We start from the raw sequence: 26,700 nt of genomic DNA, 5'->3' as shown, positions 1-26,700 counted from the left end.
CTGTTGGACTGTCTCCAGCAGGTGTCTGTCTCTCTTGAATTGGGGGAGCCCAAAACTCGACACAGTATTCCCAGTGAGGTCTCACCAGGGCAGAGCAGAGGGGGAGAAGAGCCTCCCTAGCCCTGCTGGACTCGCTTTGCTTGGTGCACCCCAGGATGCCGCTGGCCTTCCTGGCCACAAGGGCACATCGCTGCCCCATGGAGAGCTGCTGTCTGCTAGGACTCCAAGGTGTTCCTCCACGGAACAGCCTGCAGCACTCTGTCAAACTAACAGAGAAACCTGCACAACTGGAGCAATAGGAAACTGTCACTCCTGCAGCAGTCATGCAGCAGGAATAAAACTTCATGCCTTTGATTGCAAAGACAGTGGCCAGTGCTTCTCACACACCATGAGTCACTGCACTCCTGGCAGCAGCTGAGAGCCTGGCTCACCACTGGGTGTTTGTGTAGAGTCATTTGTGGAGAGCTGTCAGCAGACCCAGGAGCCTCAGCAGCACGCTGTGGCCTCCACCAGGGCTTTGGCAAGTGCCACCTTTCCTCAGCCATGTGAAAGACCTTGCCAGGCTGGCCGTGGTAACGGGCTCTGACACGGCTAGTGCCGAGAGGCAGGCAGGGCAGGCTGCCCCAAGTGTGGCTCCTTGCTGCTGAATGTCTTTGGGTTGAGCTGCCTGGGCTGTGTCTGGGAAGGGAGCACTGCACACAGGACAGCTGGAAAAGCTTTGTAGAGAGTTTGGCCATTCTGTGCTGAAATGAGATTGTAGTTCTTTGCCCAATGGTGATTTATCTGTTGGATTGGAGTGCAAGAGTGTGCCTTGTTTGGCAAGACCTTGGTAGAGCTGCAGTCACTGTCAAGTACTAGGAAGATGTTAATTCTGAGTATCTGATAGTCACAGGAGGTGTGTGTGTTGTCAGTCCCTCGAGTGCTGAGGGAAGTCAGGCCCAGCAGCAGCTAGCCATGTCCCATGTTCTTTACTCCTGACCTCCAGTGTGTCCCCTCTTTTGCTTTTCAGTGGCAGATATGGTTGGAGCCCTGTTCAGCAGTGTGTGAGGTGCTGCTGTTGCTTCTTTAATAGCAAGGGAAACAATTCAGAAAGTGATAGCAACCAAATCATGCAAGCATAGAATTGCTTTGGTTGGGAAGGACCTTCAAGATCAAGGCCAACTGTCAACCCAGGAGCACCATGGCCACTACATGTGCTGTGTCTACACCTTTCTTGAGCACCTCCAGGGATGGTGACTCCATCTCTCTGGGCAGCCTGATCCAGTGCCTGACCACTCTTGCAGTGAAGAGATTTTTTCCTAACCTAAAGCTCTCTTGGCACAATTTCAGACCATTTCCTCTTGTTCTGTCACCTGATACTAGAGAGAAGAGAGCAATCCCCACCTCACTACTACCTCTTTTCAGCATGTGTGTAGAAATATCTCCCTGTCTGAGAGCTGAAACTGCAGATAACGTGCCCAAGATCATTTAGCTGCTGCATCAGATAAAAGATCCCTCTGGCAACCTGAGACTTCTGCTGGCATCGCTTCTGCAGGAGCAACACACAATGTGCAAATGCTGCCTTTCAACTTACAAGCACAAAGAAAGATTCTCTGTTCCCTTCCTGTGTTCTTGAAAACTTTCTCATGTTAAGAAATGGAAATATATTTAGCTTGCTAATAAATGAAAGAGAGCATCTTAAAGGCAACTCAGGAGGAAGTTATTCATATTGTAAGCAAATTCCTAAGAGAGATGCTGGGAAGATAAGCACACAACACAGTCTGGAGCTAAGAGGCTTTTCTCCTCTCCTTTCAAAGACCTTTGCATGGGTGGTTTTGTTGCTTTCTGGCCTTAATCAGAGAGAGAGTCTTTGTGTATTACTGTGGTAAAAAGGACTTCCATGGATGTAGTCAGAAGCAGTTGCTGCTTTCAGCCAAGTGTGGCCACTGCTTGTCCCCGTGCTTCTTCCCTGTGCTACTTAAGTTTGGTTGGCAGTGTCTCCCAGCTCAGACAAGAAGGGTGTACAGGTGAGGGAAAGAAGGATTGACACAGTCCTTGGTGTGTCTCTGGATTACAGATTCCTGCAGGTAGCAGGAGTCCCGACTTGAGCAAAACAACTTTGCCTGTTAATGTTTTGCTTGGATCCACAGAACAGATTCTGAAATCCTTGGAGCTGAATAAAACTTCAACTGTAGACAACACAAATAAGAAGCAGCCCTGTGGTGAGCTTGTGACTTGTGCTGTGTGCACTTTCCTTTTTTTCCCTTTGGTATTTCCAGGTTTCCCAAACTCTTCCAGGCTCTGGACTCAGAGGAGACTTGAATGTCTGTAACTGAAACCCCTTTGCAAGCACACAGGCTGCCAAAGACAAGCTGGATTTGCAGCTGCCTGAAGGAGCCTCCAGCTGATAGCCTGGCTCTCTCACACCCTCTTCTTTATTATGCAAACCTGGCTGCTGGGCTGCTTTGCTGCGGTGCTGTGAGCAGCCTGAGGTTCCTTTGCTCCAGCCGGTGGGAGGTTAGGCAAACTTCCCTGCAGAAGTGTTAATTCTGGTTATTGAGTAACCAGCCCTGTTGCTGCTGCAAGGGAATGGGAGACACTGGCACAAATGCTTGTGTCTTGTTTGGCCTGGTTGCCTGTGTCACAGTACTGTACTTAAGCTGCATCCCAGGAAGGAATTGCATTGCTGGCTCACGGTGAGCTTCTCATCCACCAGCACCCCCAAGGCTTTCTCCTCAGGGCTGCTCACTTGCCATCCTCTGCCCAGTCTGTGTTTGTGCTTGGGGTTGCCCTGACCCGGGTGCAGGACCTTGCACCTGGCTGGCTGTGATGTTGTTAGACTTTCTGTAACCCAGCTGTAAATCAGACTTGTCAGGGAAAGGAGTTTCTTAGAATCACAGACTCATTTAGGCTGGAAAAGACCTTGAGGACTGAGTCCAGCCATTAACCCGGCTTTACCAAGTCCACCACTATCCATATCCCCAAGCACCACATCTACACAGCTTTAAAACACATCCAGGGATGGTGACTCAGCCACCTCCCCAGGCAGCCTCTTCCAGTGCCTGAGAACCCTGCCAGGGATTTTATTTTCCTTTCTCCAGTGTACATAGTGTGACCAGAAATGAAGCAATGGTGCATGAGAGAGCTAGTGCTGTAAAAATGCTACCATATTAGTCAGGAAAACATCAGCATTTTTTTGTTTTCCTCCCTCTGGATGTCCTAGGAAGTGCTGTAATGCCTCTGGTTTTGCCAGCTGACATCCAGCTAACCTGTGCACTGTGAAGGGGGTGAGCAGGATGGAGAGGGAAGCAGATTGCCCTGTGCCTGGTGAAATTGTCCATCCCCTCAGTTAGCTGAGTTGGATCAGTACTGCAGCTTGATAAAAGTTAGCCCTGGTCAGGCACTTACACCTCCCATTCTTGGAATCAGTCTTGTGTCAGGGAGTGATAGGACTGGGGGAAAGGAGCAAAACTAGAAATGGGGAGATTCAAATTGGATGTTGGGAAGAAGTTCTTCCCCATGAGGGTGGTGAGAGCCTGGCACAGGTTGCCCAGGGAGGTGGTGGAAGCCTCATCCCTGGAGGTGTTTGCAGCCAGGCTGGATGTGGCTGTGAGCAACCTGCTGTAGTGTGAGGTGTCCCTGCCTGTGGCAGGGGATTGGAACTGGATGATCCTTGAGGTCCCTTCCAACCCTGAGAATTCTGTGATTCTAATATTTCACATTTGATGCCTTTTAAGTTTTTTTTCTTCAGTGTTAGGTGGTGGGGATTGTTGTTTAATTACTTTCCTTCCTTCCATCATCTTGTGCTGTGTGTGTTGGGTTTTTTTGTCTGCTTGCTTCCAAGCTTCTTGTATGAATACATAATCTGATCTGAAAGGCATGCACATGCAAAGTTTGTGAGCAGCCAGGACAGTCTGTACCAGTGAGTGCTGAAGCTATAAAGCCAGTCCAGCTGGAGTGCAGAACACAGTGTTTTTCTCTCTGGAGAACAGTTCTGTGTATGTAGGTGTACATGCTGTGTGCAGCTCCCTTCCTGGGTTGTGCAGTACAGTATGCTCACTGCTGAGAGCTGGAGCATTGCTTTCAGACTGGCTGCTTTGTCATCCCTAATTTCACCTGTGGTAACTTCAGGCACCATCCTTGAAATATGGGTTTCTTCTCTGAGCATTGTACATGTAACAATGTGCCCAGGTAGCCAAGGAGGCCAACAGCATCCTGGTTAGTATCAGAAAGAGTGAGAGCCCTGAGTACTGGGTTTGGTTTTGGGCTCCTCACTACACGAAAGGCATCGAGGTGCTGGAGCGGGTCAAGAAGAGGCTGACAAAGCTAGTGAAGGGTCTGGAGAATGGGGCTGGTGTGAAGCAGCTGAGGAACCTGGGGTTGTTCAGCCTGGAGAGAAGGAGGATAAGGGGAGACCTTTGTAGTCTCTACAACTCCCTGAAAGGAGGTTGGAGTGAGATGAATGTTGCTCTCTTCTTCCTAGTAACAAATGATAGGAGGAGAGGAAATGGCCTCCAGCTGCACTAGGAGAGGTTTAGGTTGGAACAAACTTCTTGGCTGGAAGGGTTCTCACACACTGGAAGAGGTTCCCCAGGGAGGTGGTTGGATCCTCATCCCTGGAGGTGCTTAAAAGACACAGAGATGAGCTAAGGGTTTAGAGGTGGACTTGGTAGTGTTAGGTTTGCAGTTGGTCTTTCCCAGCCTAAGTGGTTCTGTGATTGTGTAGCATAGACTTCCACTGTCCAAACAGGCTCTGATCTGAGCATCAGCTTAGTGGGATGGATTTATTTTGTTTAATGTATTGTTTTGTCTTGTGTCAGTGAACAGAACCTGTGCATAGATTTGTCATACAACATTCATGGCCAGTTGTAGGTCAGCTTTAGTCTTCTGCTCCCCTTTTGTCCAGCTCTCACTTGCTCTGACCCATGCCATGAAAGCTCTGAGTATGCTGAGGATGTGTGGGCTAGCTAAGTGGAGTTGTGGATCCTTTGACTGATGATAAACAGGGACGCTACTTGAATGTAAACTGTTGGTGGTGGGTCCGTGGGAAAGAGACAAAGCAAGAATCAGTAACTCCTGTTTTATAAACAAATTCTCCAAAGCTCGGTAGTGCCTCAGCTCCAGAAATGATCGTAGGAGCCTCACAAATGCAAACACTTTCTGACACAACTTTCTCCTTGGAAGTGCTGCTTCACTCTTTTATCCTCAGCTTCTGTCAGTGAAGCTCCAACACTACTGCAGTTCTGTACTCCTCCTCCTCTGTTATATAAAATGTTCCTCCTGTCATCGAAGTGGTGAGAACAGTCACTTCAGTGCAGGAAATAGAGTAGTTTCTAAGGGAGGCTGTGAATGCTTCTCGCAGTATTGCTTGACTTAAGCAAGAAGCTGCAGCATCTTATCTCTGGTGAGAAGACCTCACGTCAGAGGTGTCATTGCCATGCTTCATTGTCAGTTTCTCCCGTTTGGATGCTGCTTTTGGTGTGCTGCTCAGATAAAAAGGAGTCAGAAAAGGTTTATTCCCTTTTAGGGAGTCGGAATGTGTTACTGCTCTTAAGATTCTGCCTCATGGCTTTGCATCTGCTGAGTAAATCCTGTTTATCTACTTCACTAAGGTAATAACCAAGTCCTGTGCATGTTGTCAGTGTTGTGGGTTTTATCACATTGATTGTTCACCTTGCAGAGAGGAAACACTGAGTTGCTTTTATAAGCATTAAGATGCTGGCTGTCTTGTACAAAATGTCACATGAGGCCATGTTGCAGCTCTTGGACAGGCTATTTTAAGTACTTTGTTCCTCTGAAGTTGCTTGGTTAGCTCTTGCAAGTGAGATTGATGCCTGGGAAGAAGAGAGGAGAGGCCAACTCTTGCTCAGCTCATCCCTGCCTGTTTCACCCTGGGGTGTAACTTGCCTGATCATGGCCCTCTGTGAGGAAAATAGATGAAGTCTAATGTTAGTCTATAATGTAGTAATGGAGCTTGAGATGAGCTTGGCAGTTACATCTCAGCATTTGTTAACCTTTCAGATCTTTGAGGACAGTATTGTTGAATAAGACCCAGAGCAATGTTCCTTCCCCATGAGGGTGGTGAAGCACTAGAACAGGTTGCCCAGAGAAGCTGGGGATGCCCCTTCCCTGGAAGTGTTCAAAGCCAGGTTGAACAGGACTTTGAGCAGCCTGATCTAGTGGAAGTTGGAAGTAGATGAACTTTAAGGTTCCTTCCAACCCAAATCATCCTATAATTCAGTGAACTTGAAAGTATGTCAAATGAGGCCACTAGAAATCTGTCACTCCTGGAGCATATCTGTTGGTGTCAATGAGATTTGTAGTTAGAGATGAGGAATGCTGATGCACTTCCAGTGCTTCTTAAAAGAACCATTGTGATACAGTAAAAGTGAAGCTTGAATGTCGAGGTCTGTGTTTAGCTGTAGAAAAATACTACTACAAGAGGGCAGCTCTGCCATGCAAGGCATCTAGGGTGGCTCTAGGAAGCAATCTTGTCTTGCTTGGTCCCAGAGTTTTAGTTTAGGTGGCTAACACTGAAGTTATTCCTGATCTCAAAGGGTGTGATTGGAGTCTGATGCTGTGAAACCAGGCCACCACCTAGCAACTGAGAGTGCTGTGTTGGCTGGGCTCGGCTCTGATAAGAAACAAAAATATTTCCCCCCAAAACCAAGTGGAAAAATGCAGAGATCTTTGTGTGGGGCAGGGACAGGGGCGGCGCGCCTGCTGCAGGGGCAGGGGCAGGGGCGGCGCGCCTGCGGCAGGGGCAGGGGCAGGGGCAGGGGCAGCGCGCCCGCTGCAGGGGCAGGGGCAGGGGCAGCGCGCCTGCTGCAGGGGCAGGGGCAGGGGCAGGGGCGGCGCGCCTGCTGCAGGGGCAGGGGCAGGGGCGGCGCGCCTGCTGCAGGGGCAGGGGCAGGGGCAGCGCGCCTGCTGCAGGGGCAGGGGCGGCGCGCCTGCTGCAGGGGCAGGGGCACGGGCAGGGGCGGCACGCCTGCTGCAGGGGCAGGGGCGGCGCGCCTGCTGCAGGGGCAGGGGCAGGGGCAGGGGCGGCACGCCTGCTGCAGGGGCAGGGGCGGCGCGCCTGCTGCAGGGGCAGGGGCAGGGGCAGGGGCGGCGCGCCCGCGGCAGGGGCAGGGGCAGGGGCGGCGCGCCTGCTGCAGGGGCAGGGGCAGGGGCGGCGCGCCTGCTGCAGGGGCAGGGGCAGGGGCAGGGGCGGCGCGCCTGCTGCAGGGGCAGGGGCAGGGGCAGGGGCGGCGCGCCTGCTGCAGGGGCAGGGGCAGGGGCAGGGGCGGCGCGCCTGCTGCAGGGGCAGGGGCGGCGCGCCTGCGGCAGGGGCAGGGGCAGGGGCGGCGCGCCTGCTGCAGGGGCAGGGGCAGGGGCGGCGCGCCCGCGGCAGGGGCAGGGGCAGGGGCAGGGGCGGCGCGCCTGCTGCAGGGGCAGGGGCAGGGGCAGGGGCGGCGCGCCTGCTGCAGGGGCAGGGGCAGGGGCAGGGGCGGCGCGCCCGCGGCAGGGGCAGGGGCAGGGGCGGCGCGCCTGCTGCAGGGGCAGGGGCAGGGGCAGGGGCAGGGGCAGGGGCAGGGGCAGGGGCGGCGCGCCTGCTGCAGGGGCAGGGGCAGGGGCAGGGGCGGCGCGCCTGCTGCAGGGGCACGGGCAGGCAGTGCTTGTTAGCAAAGTGTTTCAGAGCAAGGGGGTGTCTCTGCTGGTGTGGTTTCAATTAGCTACATTAAAACATGACAAATGTGCACTTTACTGATCTGAACATGAACAAAGAGAAAACAGACCTCCTCGTGTCCCTCGTCTCTCTTCTGAAAGGTCTGTCCTCGGTCTTCTGCTTAAAGCACTTAGCAGATGCTTTGTTTCTTTGAGAGGTTTAAGAGGAGTGAGTTTTGGAAGTAACTCTGCCTTGTAGGTTCACCAGGATTACATTTTGTCCAGGAGAGTGTTAGTGTTTGGTTGATATTTAAACACACTCTGATCCTGAATGCTCTGTTCCAGTAAATGAGAGCAGCAGCAGCCCTGTCACCTTTTCCTGTACCTTTCTGTTTGATGGTACTGTGCAGAATCTGCAGATGAAAGAGAATAAAACAATGGCTGTCTGACCCACTAAACTGTCACTGTTTTCAGCAGGCTGCAGTATCCCTTGCACAATCAGTGTAAGTGGCTGTGCTGCTGGGTACAGACCTAGTCGTGTGCTTTCTTCTTCTAACACACGTAGCTGGAACCTGTATCTGCCTTATAGCACACACTGGTCCTGCAATCTCCAGTGCTGCTGTGGATCAATACTGGGATGTATGTCAGTGCTAGCCAAATAATTTTGCTGTAGTAAAGGTCTTCTGACACAGGATGGAAGAAAGGCAAGTTGCATTTATGACACTTCTGACTTAAGCAGCCATGCCTAGCACTTAAATCCCAGCAGAAGAGACTATAGTATGTGTGATGGTATCAACGTCTAGTCTGATTTTTGTACAGTTATATAACTGCTTAGAATTGTATGGATGTCTTTGTATGCACTGTAAGGTATGTGGAATTTGGCAGGGTAAAAGCTTGGAGCAGCTTCATGCTGCTTGCCCCACAGTGGAAGGTTTGATTTCTGGTCTTTGGTGCCTTCCTCAGGCCACTTGTCAGGGGACAAGAAAATCCAAGACAGATCTATGTCATCTTTTTGAGCCACCATCCTCCTAACTTTTCCTGTGCTGCAGCAAAACTACTCCAGTGTTCTTGCTCTGAACTTTTGAGGAAGTCTTCCCTCCATCTCTACTTGATGGTCAGTTTTATTTCTCTTAGTTTAGCCAAAGGCAGAGCAGAGACTCCCCCATCGAGCAGCTGAGCACCAGAGGGTCTGCCCAGCAAAGGCCTGGCCTGGTGCTGTTCTGGCATGGGGAAGGAAAACAGAATCTGACCTGAAATGTAAATTTAGCTAAAATAAACCAAGACTGTTGGATGACACACAAACACTGGAGGATGAATCTTGCAGCTAACATCTGCTGATTAGGCAGGATTAAAAGCCTCTTTATTTTGGCAACAGTTAGGACGCTGACATCGCAGCAGCCTCTTGAACCAAATGGACATTTAGTCTCCCAGTCAGGAAGTTTGTTCCTTTCCACTTATGTCTTGCAACATGTGATTAGGTTTTATTTTGCTCCAGTGACCTCTCACCTTCACTGAGAATGCCAACTTCTTAAAATCTGTCAGAAAACCTCTCCCTATTTTGTGGCCTCCTAGGTGTTTGTTCAATCCCCAGGTATCTGCAGCTTCCCTGCAGCTTTTCCTGGTCCATCAGGACATTGTTCTGTGTCCCAAACCCCTAACCTCCCTCCCTCTTTCTGGTGGCTTCCAGTTCTTCAGCGTTTCAGAGATGATTTGTGGAGAGAATTCTCAAACACATGATGTGTTTTCAGGGTTTTAATTCAGGAGCTCTGCCCATCTGGCTTTGATGTGCTAAAAGATGACTGCTTCTAAGCACCTGCTCAGCCCCTTGCTCAGTAATTTCCAGCCCCTTAGACTGAGCAGAGAGAAGCAGCAATGTGGCATTCAGATCCTCTGAGACAGCCTCTCCTCAGCTTGACCAAAGATGTTGGACTTCGCACCAGAAGAGGTGGGGCAGGGGCACATGCTCCGTGTGCTGTCACTGCGACCCCAGGGGTGGGATCTGCAGCTGTGTAGGAGGTGGTTTCCCACCACTCTAGAAAGCTCATCAAAGCCCACCTCAGGGCTTTGGTGCCAATTGAGTCTGGGAGGGGGAGAGGGGGCTGGTGCCTGCATGGGGTGCTGTGCAGTTTCTCTGAGCGTGTGCCTTGCTCAGCATTACTTGGATACTTCACCTCTACAAGTGGGAGAAACATAACAGTTCCTAAGCCTAGCATGGGGCTGGCTTGGCTCTCATGTGACAGAGCTTTGGAGGGGGATTATCAGATTCAGGAAAATGAAAGAAGTTTGGGAGGGTGTGTGCTGTTTGGAGCCATTCTTCCATAAATAAACTCCTTTCAGCCTTGTGCTGGGACCTGGCACACCAGTGAATGTAACATTAGATGTTTAAGAAAGTTATTTTCCATGTTGAAACCTTTCAGAGCCAGCAGAACTTTGTTTCTTTCTCTGTCTGCTTTCTGGACAGCCCGGGAGGCCTCTGGGTTAAAGTACTCATGTTTGCTTTTGCATGGCGGTTGTTGCTTCTCCCTTCAGCCTTAGCGTTCCTGCAGCATCCTGCTGCTTCATGGACTGAAGCTGTTGTGGAAGCAGCTGCAAAAGGGAGGCAAGACGAGTACCTGGCAGTCTGGCTGTGTTGCACAACAATGAGGATGATCTCTGGAGGTCCCTTCCAATCCCTAACATCCTGTGCATGAAAGGACTGAGAATGGATCAAGAGAGTGGAATGGAAGGAAACAGCTTGGGGGTTGGTTGGTTGGTTGTGTTATGTTTGGGTTTTTTTCCCCCCTTACTGTTTGTGGAGTGGTTGTGATTTATCTTTTTAAGTGGTTGAGCTGAACTTTCAATGCATGTCCAAGTTCTGACTATGGTACAGGAAAAAATAGGTCCTGTGTTGGATGCAGGACCTAGCATCGAGTTGGTTTGTGCTGGGTTTTGTTTTGCTTTTATTCAAAAAGCAAACATCCCAAACCAGACAGAACAACAACAAAAAACCAACCAACCAACAACAACAAAAAACCAAAACAATAAAAAAAGTAATAAAAGCCAACCACAGTAAAGGAAACAAACAACCAAAGAGCAACAAAGCAAGCCCAAGGTTGGAGCCTTTTAGCTTGAGTTAATATTAAGGGACAGAATGCTGAGCTGCTCTGTTGAATGTGTTGTTCCTGACCCTTCAGAGCTGCATGTGATGAGAAAAAGATTATAGATTAACTAAGTATTTCCATCAGTCCTTAAGCCTGGCTTGCAACAGAAGTATGAGTAAAAGCTTTACTGCTTCGCAGAAGTGCACCAGGACATGCATCCTGTCTTATCAGTGAGTTCATCCTTCCAGAGCTTGTGATGTTCCCAACCTGCACATGTCAGCACACCAGAAAGTCGTGTGCATGCTGCTTATAGCTTTATAAATCTTAATGAGGGTCTAGAGTGCTTTTGGTGCTGTGATATTGTGGCTGACTAATGAGGCTGGCTGCTTCCAGAAGGGTGCAAGAGTCCAGCCCTCCAACCCCAACCTTTCAAACACTTCATAGGTAAAGACTGGGTTGAAGAAAATGGTTCTTGTATGAGATTAATTAGTGTTGTCTTAGCTGGCTTTTGGCATAGTTTAACTGAATCTCTAGTTCCAACTGCCTAAACAATTTAAAACTTGGTGTGTGTATAAATGTTTCACTAGCAGAGCTGCCTGTGTGCAGCATGGGGAAAATCCTCAGATGTAGCTTTGTGCTGACAAAGCCAGCAGTGAATTTAGGTTAGCAGAGTAAGACAACTGGCACAGCTTACTCTGAGTGTTGTGCTTGAAGCTTTTGCAGTCACAGATCTGTTTGTATGGCCTCTGGCCTGAATTGTGATGCAGTGAAGTATAAGATGAGGTCAGTATTGTACACACAATCACACTTCCTTGCTCCTGTGTAGCCTGGTGTAAAGAAATCTCTTCTGGTGATGTCATTGAGGGCTGGGCAATATTGGGTGTCTCCTAAAGTCCTTAGGCAGACCTGTGCTGTAAGACTTTCTTACACAAATGGATTATTCTAGGAGTGAGAGGGATCTTCCAGCATTCTTAATGTGATTCTCTAGCCTTCAATCTGTGTGTTTTTTTTTCCCCCCCTCTTTCTCCTTGCAGACCTCTCAGCAGCCCAGAGAAAATTTGCTCATTCTCTAAGAGACTTCAAGTTTGAATTCATTGGTGATGCAGAGACAGATGATGAAAGATGCATAGGTAGGTAAGAAGTGAGTGTACGTGGCTCTGTTGCCCCCTGCCATCCTGCAGTGTGACTAAACTCTTCTCCTGCTCTTGCATTCCAGATGCATCACTTCATGAGTTTTCAAACTTCTTAAAAAATTTGGAAGAACAAAGAGAGATTCTGGTGAGTTGCAATACTGATTGTGGAAGTTGTGTATGTGGGAAAGAGTAAGGTAGGAGCTGGTTAAAGTGGCTTTACTGTTTCGTTAACCACCAAGCTGTTTGTATCAGGAACAGCAAAAGGTCTCTGTGCAGCCTCTGATTCTGTAGTCCAACGTGTCAGACAGCAGCTAGCTCTCCTGAAAGAAAGCAGCTGAGCACAGATAACTGAGCTGGTTTAAAATGGAACTGTCCAGATAAATTATGGCTGGGGTGAATGGGAGAGCCCTCATAAGGCTGTTTACCATTGACAGTAAAAAGTGAGATGAAAGACTTATCCCACAGCAGAGCACCCGAGGATGTGATGCTGGCCACACTGGGTGCCAGGATCTCTGTGCCTCCAGGTCCAACGCTTTTAAGATGCAATCTGTTGGCTGGATGCCACAGCAGGCTTACAACCCTCTTGTTTGTAGGTGAGCTTTCTGAGGTAGAGTTGCATCTGCAAACAGTTAGCTGATCTGTTGTGTAGAAGGGAGTGCTCCTCTTCCATGGCACTGCTTAGGGTTTCAGTGTAGTGTGGGTCAGGCTGGTTGCACTGAGGGCCAAGAGCCCTGCAAAACACCTTGCTATCTTGATTGCTTAAGTTGTCCATAAGATGGGGAGTTTCTCTCTGGGTGGTACCATGGCTCTTCTCTGCATTGCATGCCCAGTAGGGATTCTTAGAACAGATGATGTGTAGCCAGTTTTCTTCTGAGTGTGGTCAGGAGCTGCTCTTGCATCTGCCTAGATAGCAGTTGTGTTCCTCAGTATGTGCCATGTGGTTATATCTTTATCTTCCTGAAGTCAGTGCCCGCCTGGCAGTGCTGAGAGCAAAGAGTCAGCTGTTCTGTGCCTGCAGTGCAGCAGTATGTGGGTAATGGAGAGAAGCCCTTGTGAACAGTGGCTGGGTTTAACTTTATTTTCTCTGCCTGTCCTAAGCCAAATAGTTGTCATGATTCCTTGAGTGCATAGATGCATACAATGGCTTGGGTGGGAAGGGACCTCAAGGATCATCTAGTTTCAACCCTCCTGCCATGGGCAGGGACACCTCCCACCAGTCCAGGTTGCTCAGGGCCTCATCCAGCCTGGCCTTGAACACCTCCAGAGAAGGGGCATCCATGACCCCCCTGGGCAACCTGTCCCAGTGTCTTCCCATCCTCACTGTACATATCCTGATATCTTGGTCTGACCTGGAACCCTGCTTAGGTCAGAATCAGCAGCGGTGTGGTTGCTTGCCTGTTCCTGGAGAAAGCTCTCTGTAGGTAGTAGAGACAATTTTTCATCATCTTGAGTTGTTTTGCCAAGTTGTGAGGGTTTGCTCAAGTACATTTCAATGCTGCTTCTGTTCTCTGTGTATTTCTGGTTTTCTGAAAGCTTTGTTCAGCCTTCTCCTGCCATCCCTAGCTATATTTTATGATAATAAGGCTGCATGCATCTCTCTGAGAAGTTTTACAGTGAAAAATCCTTTCTAGCCTGCCCCATGATGTTCCAGGCTGGCTTGGTACCATGTGTTTGAGGGAGGGCAGTTCCAGGATTTCAGAGTGGTGTGTGTAGATAGCCACCAGAGCAGGCTGTGCAGGATGCAGTGCTGGCTGTGCAGTAAACCACTTCTGGTTTTCAGACTGGAGACCACAAACCAGTACTGCTTGTGGTTTGGGTGTCATGTGCTTACTCAGGTGGTGTCACCACCCTAAAAGCCAACTAATCAGTGCCTTGATAAGTAGAGGATGAAATGCAGGGTTTGTTAGAACAGTGACAGTTTGATGAAGAACAGGGGAGGATAAAATGGTTTGGGGCAAATATTTACTTCCAAACAGAGAGAAAATGTGTTCTCTGAGTTACCAGATGTGTGGCTTTTGCATCTCCTCTCTAGCAAATGTTATGTTTCACTTCTGGAGTGAGTTGATCCAACACTGGCTGTATGTCTCTTTCTCACCATTGTCTCGGGGTTTGTGTGGGGACTGGTGAAGATCACTTCCAGCAGCTGCTAGTCTGATGTTATTTTTCAGACTCCTCTATGGATAACTGTGGCATGAGCTCTAGGGATACTCCCATGCAGCATGTTAGGGCATGTTGCACTCACAGATGTCTGGAATCCTGTCAGGCATCCAGAGATTTTCCCTTAAGAGGCAAAATATTCATTCAGGATTGTTTCCCCCCCATAAGTTGTCTGTTAAGGAAGTTCTTTATTTCCCCTTGCTATTTTTGAAGGTGACCAGAAGGTTTCTGATGGCTCTCTTCAGTTTCAGTGCAGAATTGCAGATAGATTTCAGTCACATACAGTAAAATCCAAGAAATCACTGACTAATTGTAGAGCTAAGGCCACTGCAGGTATTGCTGTAGATTTTAAGGTATTTGAGAGAGTGGTTATCTTTTTTCACCACCATATTGCAAATGAATCAAATTTGCACTTCAAATACATCCTAAAACCAAATTCACTACTCATCCTCCCCTGTGGGGACAGGCTGTGAGAGCTGGGGGTGGTTCAGCCTGTGGAACAGAAGGCTCTGGGGGCACCTCGTAGTGGCATTCCAGTATCTGAAAGGGGAAGGGACTTTTCATGAGGGCTTGTAGTGATAGGATGGGAGGGAATGGATTTAAGCTTGATGAGGGCAGATCTAGACTGGATAATAGGAAGAAATTCTTTACAGTGAGGCTGGTGAGACACTGGAACAGGTTTCTCAGCCAGGTTGTGGATATCTCCTCCCTGGAGGTGTTCAAGGCCAGGCTGGATCAAGCCTTGAGCAAGCTGGGCTGGTGGGAGGTGTCCCTGCCCATGGCAGGGGGTTGGAACTGGATGAGCTTTAAGGTCCCTTCTGACTTTCTATGACTCACCTACACTTCTCCTGGCTTATTCCCAGCATGTGTCAGGAAGATGAGAAACTCTCTCTGTGGATTTTCATAGAAGTAGTGAAGTCATTATTTTCTTCTTCCCCTTTAAAAAGAAAAGAAGACCAGGGTAGGTGTTTCCCAGTTGTGGTTTCCCAAGTGAAAAGCAGCTGTTAAGGTTCAGAGGCATACACTCAAAAGCTTGAAGGTAGAATTTAAATCAGTGTATGTTTGTGTTTGCATGGATTCTTTACACTTGTGCCCACCTCTCACAGTGAGGTGTTCAAGTGCATCAGTATTTGTTTCACAGGTTAAGTGCTCTCTGAGCACATGGTGTTCATGAACAGCTTGCTGCTACCTTGTGTGCAGTGCCTCTAGTTTGCTGTGAAGATGGTGGTACTGATTTGAGCTTTTTTTGGTCCTTTGTGCATAAATCTTCTGTCTTTGCAGTAATCCAAAGAAATCTGTGTGATGGATCAATTGATTTAGTCACTGATGTAGGGTTAAAAACAAAAAGCCAATAGTTTTGGAGGTAAGATGCATTCAAGATCTGCTCAAGACCTTAGATTGTACTCTGTATGTTCAGATCTTTAAGTCCACTCACTGTGCAGAGTACTGAATATATTTGCCCAGTCAGTGGAGAGGACATAACTTCTTAAAAGCAGGCTGCCAGCAGCATATTGAACCTCTCAGATGCAGAGATGGAAGCACAATTGAAATAGAACTTCTCAGGAACAACACTTGACATTTTAGAAGCAAGCAGAACAATTGCTGCTGTGTCTCTGCACAGCCTTCACTTTTCACTCTGGGTGACGTGAGATGCAGTTGTGTAACAATCAGAGTAGGGAACACGAATGTGGACCTCTGACTGCTTGAGGCACATCTCTCTTTCAGTGGTTCCTGACATGGAATGTTTGATTTATTTGTTTGGTTTTGAATGTTCTGTGCAGTCTTCAGAAGTTTTGTGGGTTACATATGAATGTGTGCACGTGGTTGGGAAGGGCTTTAAAGATCATCCAGTTCCAGTCCCCCTGCCATGGGCAAGAACACCTCCCACTAGCCCAGGTTGCTGATAGCCTCATCCAGCCTGGTCTTAAATCCTTCTCCCTAGGGATAAGGTGTCCACCATGTTTCTGGGCAACTTTTTCAGTGTTCCACCACCCTCACAGTAAAGAACTTCTTCCTACTGTCCAATCTAAATCTACCCTGCTCCAGTTTCAAACCATTGCCCCTTGTCCTATCGCCACAGGCCCTTATTATAAGAAGTCCCTCTCCAGCTTTCCTGTAGCCCCCTGCATGTAGTGGAAGGCTACTGTAAGGTCTTCTCTTCTCCAGGCTGAACAGCCCTAATTCCTTCAGCCTGTCTTCACAGGACTAGTGCTCCAGCCCTCTGATCATCTCTGCTTCAACAGATCTGTGCTCTTTTTGCATTGAGGACTCCAGAATTGAATGCTGTACTCCAGGTGGGATGTCACAAAGAGCAGAGCAGAGGGGGAGAACTTGTCCTGTAAAATAAAGATCACTCTTGCCTATACAGTGTGTGGGGGGGAATACTGTAGCAGGCCAGTTGTGGGTGCATCCCTCTCAGCTCTGAGGGAACGTGGCTGAGAAGCTCTCTCAGCACCAGCACCCTCTCCAGATAACGCTGTGGCCTCGCCTGCATCAGCAGAACTCAGCAGAGAATTTTCCTTCTGTTATTTCATCAATGGGAAATGTTTGGAATTCGCATTGTGAGGCTGTCCCCAGTTTGGGTTTTGCTGGTTGTTAATGACACCAGTGTTTATGGCAGAGGAAGTGCTGACAATAACTGAGCAGTTCATTCTTGGCTGAACACTGCAGCCGTTGTTAGCTCTCGAATTCCTCGCCTTTCAGCGGCATCTTTTTGCACAGCAGTGAGCCTTGCCATGCATGGAGAAAATGGCATTAAACAAAGATAATAATCCATTAGAAGTCCATTAAACCATGGACATTTCCTGTCCTGAGCAGCCTTTTCTCTTTGTCAAGATCTCTATATGAGCACTGCTTTCAAAGCTTGCCCTGGAAGTACAGAAGAGACTCTGTACAGACAGAATAAATTCTCTTTGATTTGATTAATTCCCAGGAGAGCCAAATGGATGTTCTGGAGTCACCCTGTTCAGCTCTGGCTTTGCTTAGGGGAGGTCTGTCTTTGGAGGGAGGTTGTCCACTGCCTTCCTGTACTTCAGATGGGGAAAAGTTGGTTTGGTGCTGCTGGTGAAGCTTTGTTTTCCTTTGTCACGTGTATGGCTCTGTAGCACGCTTCTGTTTATTCTGAGGAAGTGTATGCCACTATGAGCTCAGGCAAAGGCTGGGACTGTCAAATAGTTTTTAGTAAGTGCTCCTTACTAACCCCCCACTCTTTCCATCTCACTCTTTTTAAAACAAAAATGAAACAATATATGGTTTGTGCTCTTGCTTATGATACCAATTTAATTGTTGTGGCCAGCAATTTCACAGCAAGGGAATCATTGCAAACAGCCTGAGCAGAGCACAGCAGAGCAGATGTCATAGGAGGCATTTTAAGCTCTCTCTTAGATCAGTCATGAACTTCCAATGACCAGGAAATAACCTTTGACTAGAAGGAGAGGCCCAGGAGTCTTGCTGTAGTATGCTCTGTACTCCCAGGCTGCTGGTTTTAAAGGAGCATAGCTCTTCTTGTGTCACAGTTTGGAACAGTGGGCTTAGGAAATCAGCCCTGGAACAGTTTGAGGAAGTTGTCTTTCCAAACAGGGGGCAGCTTTCCAGAGCAGCTAAGAGGAAGGGGATTTGGTTTGTTACAGGTGCCTCCTGGCATCTCAGAAATGCCCCAAAGAGATTGTCTCCAAGACAGACACATCTGCCAGACTCTTCTTACCAGATGGCTTCTTCCTGTGTAAACGAATCCAGAGGAATGGATATCACCCCTTTAGGGCTTGTGCACGCTGAAGTATTAATGTGTTGTGACACCCCCTTAAAAATCCTTTAGTCTACAGACCCTAGTCCTGAATCCCAACCCCCCCCTCAAGCACTCCTGTTTGTAGTCCTAATGTATGGCTGGGAGCCTTGCATTAAGATTGAAAGCTACCGGGAGAGCTCCTCAGCAGTGAGAAGACCCAGAGCTTTTACAAGGAGAAAACTTGCATTTGAAAACAAACCAGGCTGGGGTGGTGTGGATTGCACTGCCTGCCATCATCCCTGACCCACTTGAATACAACAGCAGTGCTGAGAAGTGGTCAGAGAGATGCCACTCTCTGTGGGGCATCCTGGCAGGAGAGTTGGCTGTGCAGCTCTCAAGGGAGGAGCAGAGATGAAGGCTTTGCAAGTCGCAGCTCATGTCACAGCATCACAGAATGGTAGGGGTTGGGAGGGACCTCTGTAGATCACCCAGTCCAATGCAGAGCAGGATCACCCAGGGCAGGCTGCACAGGAACACAGCCAGAAGGGGGTTGAAAGTTTCCAGTTCTCAATACTGGCATTGTGTCTGCCAAATGACCTAACACAAGGTTCCAGGCGTGTCAGTGGCAGTTCACTACGTGAAGCAGCAAAGGTTTTTTTGAGGAACCCCCAATTTTTCTGTATTTCCCTCTCCCCCAACACTGGAGGTACCAGAACCTGCTGCTTTCTTAGGCTGAATGTTGCAGGTTCTTAGGAAAAACAGCAGCTCTCTATCCTCTGTAAGCAGAAGCACAGCTGTAGGTAGCAAAGGTCTCTCTCATGAAGTCACTGTCTGTATTTAGCAGCAGTGTGAACAGCTTTGTTACTGCATCACTGCTGGGTATGTCTTCCATTCTGCATTCCCTGTTGCACTCAGCAGGGCAGAACTTCCTTCCCAGATCTAATTCCATTGACACTTGATCAGTTTCACCAGCTCTGCCCTACTGACTGGCAAATTCCCTCTGCCTCCTTCGAGAAGAGAAACAATCCTGCCCCTGTCTACAAATGAAGTCTTTCCTGAGAACTTTAAACCCTTCTTTTCTGTTTGGCATCCATCTAATCTGCATTCCAGTTCCAGGGATGAGAACTGGGAACTCAGCACCGTGCAGCCTGCAGCAAGGTGTATGTCTGTGTCCTCTTTCTTTTCTTGCTGAGTGTGGCAGGATGCTTAGATTCAGACTGGAACAGTCAGCACACCTTTACCTCATCACCAGAGCTGTTCATGAGCAATGTGTCATTTCCAGTTCTTCCAGTAAAGACCAAGGTCTTCAGGATGAAAGCTGGGAGGCCACTGCTGCATGTGGCTAGTAAGCAAAACACATTTTGATGAACTTATTTTGGTCTGGCCTTTTTAGCCACAGGGCCTGGACTGAGCTTCTGGGCAGCTCTGGTGGGTTGACAGAACCTGCACAAGGAGATTTCCTTCTCTGCAACATAAGCCTGGCTGTGCTGGCAAGGAGAGCCTGCAGGAGGGTGGGAAAGCATGAGGGCCATGGAATGCTGGTGCATGGTGCTGTCAGGTTACAGTGCACAGTAGGAGGTGTTTGGGGAAGCAGTTTTTCCCTACACAGCTCTGCTCCTACCTTCTCTGAGAAGGGAGGAAGTGACAGACTAAACAGAGTCATCCTATGGACTGGCACTGAAGTTACCTGTTGGATCTTGTTGACTTGAAAGGAAGCAAACAGCTGTGAAGGCACTTGCTAATGGATTTAGTCTGTGCCTTTGTGGGAAATGTTGAGTTTGGCTCCTTAATCTCCAACTTGCTGCTTGTTTCTTCTGAAGAACAGGGAGCTGGAGGAGTCAGGTTTATCACCCTTCTGTACAACTTTTCTGCCTGAGTAGATAGAGTTTTGTAAAGGCATCTGGAAGTAGGTCACACAAAGCTGAAAGCCTGCCTCAAGATGCTGTTGGATACAGTGATCTTCTGAGGTGATGTCATGATGATTTTAGTGGCAGGCTTCTCATCAAGTTAATTCTTTGACTTTTCCATAGGTGCAGCAAATAGAACAGGAATAGCATGAGCAGGTCCAGACTGTCTTCCCAAAGCATGTGGGGTTAAACATTTCTTAAAGCATTTGGGAGACTTTGCCATTGCTAAAGCTGGTTCAGATCACACTGCCTGAGAAGTGACCTCTTGATACTGATTCGCTTAGCACTTACAATTGGCAGGGTCTGCCTGCCAGGTCTTGCAACTGAGTATAGTGTCCTTTCAGGTAGGTTTGGACAGATCAGAGATGCAAAGAAAGGAATTTTGGGGTGCCTTGTCAGTAGTACCTTCCTATCATCAGAATCTGCCAGGAGTAGAGGGATGAAATTTCATTTGAGAGTCAAGACAGAAGGTGAAAGAGGCAAGAACATGTAGTCTGACAGCAATTAATGTTTCACTTGAATGCCTAACAGGGCCCTTGATGGATGTTTTACAGTTTAACATGCTTCTAGCTCTTAAGGAAGATGCTAGTGATAGTGACAAATAACTTGAGCAAAGGAAACTCGGCCTTGTGCTAAGGTAATGTTCCCTTTTGTCTGCTGATGTTAGCCATGATTTTAAAAGAAGAAAACAAAGGTGGTGTTTTGAATTGCCAAGCTGTACATAATCTCAACTAACAATGAGTAGCAGGGCAGTAAATAGTTCTTCTGTTCTATAGAGGAGTACACATCTTTGTGTTGCTTTTCATGCCAAGCACTGGATTCCTGGTACCGGTAAGCAGTGTGAATTCTTCTCTGTTTCATGATATTTCAGTTAAAAACTTCTGGGTTTGTTGCTGCTGGCCAGAAGAGCAGCTTGATAGCTCGCTGCTGAATTCACCAGTCTTGTCTCTGACACTTTCTGTTTGTATGTACAGAGACTCCCTTGCATGCTCACTTCAGTGAGGAGGGAGTAGTCCTCTTTTGGTTTTATCCATGGACTTGGTATGAGGTTGCAGGAGAATGACCAAAGAGCTAGGAAATCTCACCTCACCAGGAAGCACTCAAGAGCCCTGTTGTTCAGCCCAGACACAGAAAGCAAAGGGAGGGACATAAATACTGTATGGCAGGCAGAATCCTGCTGGAGAGGGAAGAGTTTAAGTTGTTTGAAATGAAAAATGCCTTCTTTGGAAGGAGGAGAGGCTTATTTTTCTTCTACTGAAAGAGTTACTGCCTTATCACACCACTGGCAGCAGTGGAATCTGTTTGTTAGCAGTTGCTGAGGGAACATCCCTTTCTGATTTAAAGATTATTTTCTGCTTCAAACAAATTCCTCTGGTGGTTCCCATGGTTAATGCTGCACGGGAGTGGAGCAGCCCAAGTGACTTGCAGCCAGCCCTGCTGGTTTATAAACCACAGCCTCTTCTGCCTGTGGCTTGGTTGCTGGGTTTTTTCTTCTGCTCTATTTTCTTGCTTTCTGTGACATCCAGGTGCTTTGGTTCTCTTTCTGAGCCCCCAGGCTTCATGTTCAGCATACATTCACTGCGTGCTAACCTTTGTGCTTCCCTTTCTTGTGTAAAACCACAAAACCACAGAACTGCTGAGGCTGGACAAGGGCTTTGAGATCACCAAGTGCAGCCTCTCCCTTAGAGCTTGCACTCCCACCCCTGCTGCTGAGCCACAGCTGCTGAACTGTGTCCCTCAGCACCGCATCCACAAGTCTCTTAAATATCTCCAGGGATGGTGACGACTCCTCCTCCTTCTCCTCCTCCTCCTCCTCCTCCTCCTCCTCCTCCCTGGGCAGCCAGTGCTTGATAACCACTTCTGTTGAGAATTTTTTCCTATCCAACCTGAACCTCCCCTGGCACAGCTTGTGGCTCTTTCCTCTTGTCCTGTCACTTGTTGCATGTGAGAAGAGAGCAATGCCCACCTTGCTCCAAACTCATTCGAGGTAGTTGTAGAGGGCAAAGAGGTCTCCCCTCAGCCTCTTTTTCTGAAGGCTGGACAACCCCAGTTCCTTCAGCCCTTCCTCATGAGATTTGTGTTCAGAGCCCTTCACCACCTCAGTTGCTCTTCTCATCCAAACTAATAATAAGCAACTTGTTAGCTCAGTTGCTACCTTTAACTGATCCCCTAACCATGGTGTGCTCACCTCCTGCCTGCCAGCTAGTGTGAGCCTCTCGGAGTTTTGCCCTGAGGTGGCCTCATCGTTTTCTCCCTCACTTTGTCAGTACAGATAAAAGTGACAGAAATTCTTTAAGCTTCTACATTTTTGTGATCTATGAGGATTTTTCTGTGAGCTCCACAAGCAGTTCTCCTCTCTGACTTGGGACAATCCTTGTGGTCATCAAGGAGAGGTCCTTCAGTCCTCAGGAGCTTTTGCTGTGTCGCAGGAAACTGTTTTTGGTGCTGGATCCGATTGTCATTCCAAATGGCTGTTTCCTTTCAGCTGCTAAGAGTTTCCAGGAAATTTAAGGAACCTGAGCGTGTTTGGAAAACCTGAGTGTGCTGAGAGCTGCCCTGGAGCCTCTGGGTAACTGCTTGGTAGTGAGGATGTGTGTGCACAGGCTGGCAGCAGGATCCTTCCTAGAACTGCAGCTCTTCTCTTGTTCGCGGCATTTGGCTGCCCTGCCTCTCTTTTGGTGGAAGCAGAGGCAGGGCAGGGAACAAATGGTTCTCCAGCCACCAAGGGCACTCCCATAACCTCGGGATGAACTCTTCAGGATCTCTCTTTGCTGGGCTGGACATGTGGCAGAGGTTGCTCTGTTGTCCTTCACTGTCCTCCAGCCCAATGCAAGGGTCTCCTGCGTCAGGGTTAGCCTGGTGCTGCTCTACTCTTTTGAAAGACAGAATTGTCAGGTTGCAGTTTTCTTCTTCAACCAAGGCTGCCCTGAAGGATGCTTCAAGGTTGTGGGTTTGGGGTTTTTTTGGGTCAAAATCAGGAAATGGCTGCAGACAGAAAATGTTTGGGCCCTGAGAACAAGTGCTTTGAAGTTAGGAAGCATCTGTTGCATGGAAGACTTGGCAACAGGCAGTTTGGCCCAGACTTGCTAGGTATTTGGGGTTCTGGTTAGCTACAGGGGCTAGCCTGCTGCTGTGGCTGCTGAAAAACCCGAGCTGCTCCAGTTAGGATGAGTTGGCAGGCTGACTCCCACAGTAATCCCTGCGTGGCTCCAGGGGTGGGTGGGAGCAGACAGCACTGTTGGGATCTGTGTTGTCCCACATCTCTAATACATCCCTCCTGTGATTTATGATAAGAGCTATTCACAAGTGTTCCAGAAGGCTGGTTTAAGCTTGCAGTGTTTTATCTGAAACTTCTCATATTTGAAGGGAGGACAAAAGGAGGAGAGGAGAAAGCCTTCCATTGTATCTAAGGTTGGCTTCCAAGGAGCTCTGCTTCACTCCTTGTAGCACAGCCCCAGACCTGGGCACATTTTTCTCTGGTGTCACTTCAGGACTGAGACAAAAAGGATCCCACTTGCTCCTCCACACCTTCCAGGCTCTTGCCATCTTTTCTGTGCTTCTGTTGCTGTGTTTGGGAAATCCCAACCTTTACTGAAACATTTCTTAACGTTTTCAGTCTTTCTTTGCCCCCACTTCCTCTCCACTGAAATTCCATGTGAACTACAAACTCTGTTGGGTGACCAGCTCTAGTGAGGTGCAGTTTTCTGTCTCATGATGGCATATTATGTCCTTTTTAGTTCTCTTTATGTATGGCTGAGGCTGCTTTAGAAGTGCATTGGTAGATGCTCACCCAGTCAACTACACCTCTTGTTCCTTGACTTCTGTACCTCTTGATTTTATAACTCAGGTTAACTTAAATACTTTGACTATTCAGTAAGATATATATTCAGTGCTTGAAGGCTTTACCTGTGTGTCAAAAGACTTTTTGCCACTTGCTAGTCTGTTTTGCTTTGTCTATAGTGTTTGCTGTTCCAGGCATTTGGGTGTCCTCAGGTGAAAGAATCTGTCCTGTGTCTCACTCTGTTGTTCAGTCTTTGAGACCATCAACCTGATCTGCAAGGCTGGCAGGAGTGAAGCAGCTGCAGTCTGACTTCAGCCTGTACACTGCTGACATGTCTGCATGTGACAGTGGGTTGAGATAAGGGATGGGAATTTCAGAGCCTTGGATGGACTCGGGGATGGGATTTTTTGGGGGAGGGGTTGGGGTCAGGACTGAAGACTCCTAACGTGCATGCTTCTCCTTTACCCCACACCCTGCTTGCTTTGTCTGTTCGTTGCTGGTGCTGAAGTGACTTGTCAGTGGCTACAGAAACCTAACCCATGCTTTTTTTTCTTTAGGCACTCAGTGTTACTGAAACTCTGATCAAACCTTTGGAAAGATTTAGGAAAGAGCAGCTAGGAGCTGTCAAGGTTTGTCCCTCATTGCCTTTCTGATAAGCTTAATTTCTCCCCCTGGCTTGCATTGCAGTATGGAGATGTATTTGGCAGAAGGATGCTGCTGTTTACATTCCATGTATTCACACTCTATTATTTTTTTCCCCCTCCCCCTGCTTTGAGAACTTGCTTCAGAAACAAATGGAAAGTATGCTTCAAGAAGAGAAGAATGTGTCCTTCCCCTTCCTTCTCTCCTCCCCCTCTCTTATCTCTTGTCTGGATTAGGAGCAATCCTGCTAACAGCCTGCTCCCTTTCCTGATGGGTAACCCTCTTCTGCTTTGTCTTTGTTTGTAGTTGCATAATCAAAGGCTGAAAAATATTAACTTCCCCAAGGAGCTCGCTCATCCACGTGCCTTTAACCAGGGTTTTGCAGCCTGCAAAGAGAAAACTGCCTTTGTTTTATCTTTCTTTTTGCTTTGTATAAATAACTCATTGCCTCTCTATGAGTGGGAAAGAATATAGGGATGGAGAGGATAAAGAGAAGTGTGCAGTGATTAGAACTGAGGAAATGAGAGGATTGTTTTTACAATGTCTTCTGCTAAATTAGATCCAAGGACTGAGAGTTCCTGGAGGCAATGAAGGCTGCTCCTCTTCCAGTGCATGGTTTTAGCTGGTCAGGGAACTGGATTTGCATGTGCACATGATATTCCTCTATCTTTGTGAGGGTTTCTCTGCTGCTAGCATGAGAGATGCTGATGGAGACTTTTATTGTCTTTCAGAAGTCTATTTATCTGTTTGTTTAATCATGGGCAAACAGCAGCCTGGTAGAAGCAGGAACTCAGCAGAGAGGTCTTTGGGTGGCTTTAAAATCAAGAAACCCTATGGGATACCGAGGTGGATTCACTTTGGGGCTTGAACTGTGAAGAATGAAAGATGTAATCAATCAAGGAGAGATTTCTTTGTATTTGGGGGGGTGGGGGGGGGCTTTTTTCAACTCAGATGCTGTGAGCACTTGTGTGATAAGCTTCACCACGGTGGTGCAAGGGGATTGCATTGCAAGTCAGCCTTTCAGTTAAAAGATGAGTTGGAAATTTACTTTTCCTCAGTTGTTTGGAGCTATGATATTTTGTTTCTCTTTGCTTCTGACTAAGTAGCATTTGGAAAGAAGAAAGGAGGAGGCTTTGCTTAACATTCTTACATATCCATTGGGGTTTTTGTTGTTTCTGTTTCTAGGAGGAAAAGAAGAAGTTTGATAAAGAGACTGAGAAGAACTACAGTTTGCTAGAAAAGCATTTGAATTTATCAGCTAAGAAGAAAGAGCTGCAATTACAAGAGGTATTGTTGCCTGCCTTTCTTTCTGCAAGCCAAAGGCTTTTGAGCAGATCAATGTGTTTTACTCGAGCCCACCCCAGCATTCCTAGTGATAAAAGGAACATTTGTGTCAGCTGGAAAGGTTGGTGAGCTTAGTGGTGTACCCCTAGCATTGAAGGCTTCTCTTGGCATATCTCTGAGGCACTGAACCTCGTGTTAGTTCTTTTTAAGTGTAATTCAATGAACAGCAAGTTGCCAATACTGTGAGAAACTCTGCATTTCCTGCATCTCACTGCATGCTTTCCTTGCATGTTCTGTCTGCAGAGGAGAAGGCTCTGGGGAGACCTTACAGCAGCCTTCCAGGATTTGAGGGGGGGACCACAGGAGAGCTGGAGAGGGATTTCTGACAAAGGCATGGAGTGACAGGATGAGGGGTAGTGGCTTCAAGCTGGAAGAAGCTGGGCTTAGATGAGACATGAGGAAGAAATTCTTCCCTGTGAGGGTGGTGAGACCCTGGAACAGGTCGCCCAGGGAAGTTGCAGAGGCTCCAAGCCTGGAAGTGTTGAAAGCCAGGCTGCAGGGGGCCTTGGCAAGCTGGGCTAGTAAGAGGTGTCCCTGCTAGTAAGAGGTTCTTTCCAACCCAAACCTCTCTCTGATTCTGTGATTATGAAGCTTTACAGTGTAAGCAATTTGCATTGCATTGTGTGTATTGACTAAGTGTCCTGACCTAATGCTTAATGCAACACACAGCAAGGTTTTTGCTCCCCAAAGAAGTGGTTTAGTGCTTTTCTTCTTCATGTTTTGAAGATCCAGTTTTTTCAACTGATGCTACAAAGTTTGTTGATGGTTTCTAACTTAAAACCAGCTCTGTTTTGCCTGGCATTCCTTCTGTCCCTGTGGGTTTATCATCATTATCATCATCATCATCATCATCCTTATTTGCAATAGCCTTTATTTCTGGAGCAGCAGTAAATAGGATGTGACACAACAACAGAGCAATCTTGCAGAGGCTTGCTGTAGGCAGATGGATTATTTCTCTTTCCAGACAAATGCCACTATGTCAGAGTTTTTCAAGCTTAATCTACTAATAGCTTGAGTCATGAAACTCTTAATGTTTTCCTCCGAGAGCTCTTTTCCCTCCCCTCTACCCCACCCCAAATCATCTCTAACATTTTTAATTAGAAATGGTTAATATAAGTGGCAAGTTAGCTGAAAACTGAAGAACTGCATTCTTGGGCCAGGGTGAGGCAACCAAAACAAGAAGGAAGGAGGCAAACAAAGCAGAGAATTAGGAGCAGGCTAAAGTGGGGCTTTGGTGTGTGTAGGGTGGGCTTGCTATCAATTAGCCAGATGGCCTAGCAGACCCACTTCATTCTTTTTGTATGGC

General features: G+C 47.9%; 1 protein-coding gene across 4 annotated transcripts in view; it reads left to right on the top strand.

The window, feature by feature from the left end:
* Positions 1-26,700, top strand: part of ARHGAP10 (Rho GTPase activating protein 10) — a 120,913-nt gene that overhangs the window by 16,992 nt on the left and 77,221 nt on the right. For 3 of the 4 annotated variants that reach the window (XM_068165746.1, XM_068165745.1, XM_068165748.1), the window contains exons 2-5: positions 11,741-11,836; positions 11,923-11,984; positions 23,966-24,037; positions 25,236-25,337. In XM_068165746.1, the coding sequence (XP_068021847.1) occupies positions 11,741-11,836; positions 11,923-11,984; positions 23,966-24,037; positions 25,236-25,337 (332 nt within the window). The remainder of the gene's footprint in view (positions 1-11,740; positions 11,837-11,922; positions 11,985-23,965; positions 24,038-25,235; positions 25,338-26,700) is intronic. The other variant, XM_068165747.1, reaches the window with a different exon arrangement.

Source organism: Melanerpes formicivorus, unplaced genomic scaffold, assembly GCF_026170545.1.
Source record: "Melanerpes formicivorus ecotype bairdi unplaced genomic scaffold, bMelFor1.0.p_v2 SCAF_92, whole genome shotgun sequence".
In the NCBI taxonomy this organism is placed as follows: Eukaryota; Metazoa; Chordata; class Aves; order Piciformes; family Picidae; genus Melanerpes; species Melanerpes formicivorus.
Note: the sequence above shows the minus strand (reverse complement) of the source record. Positions and strands in the feature narration are given on the sequence as shown.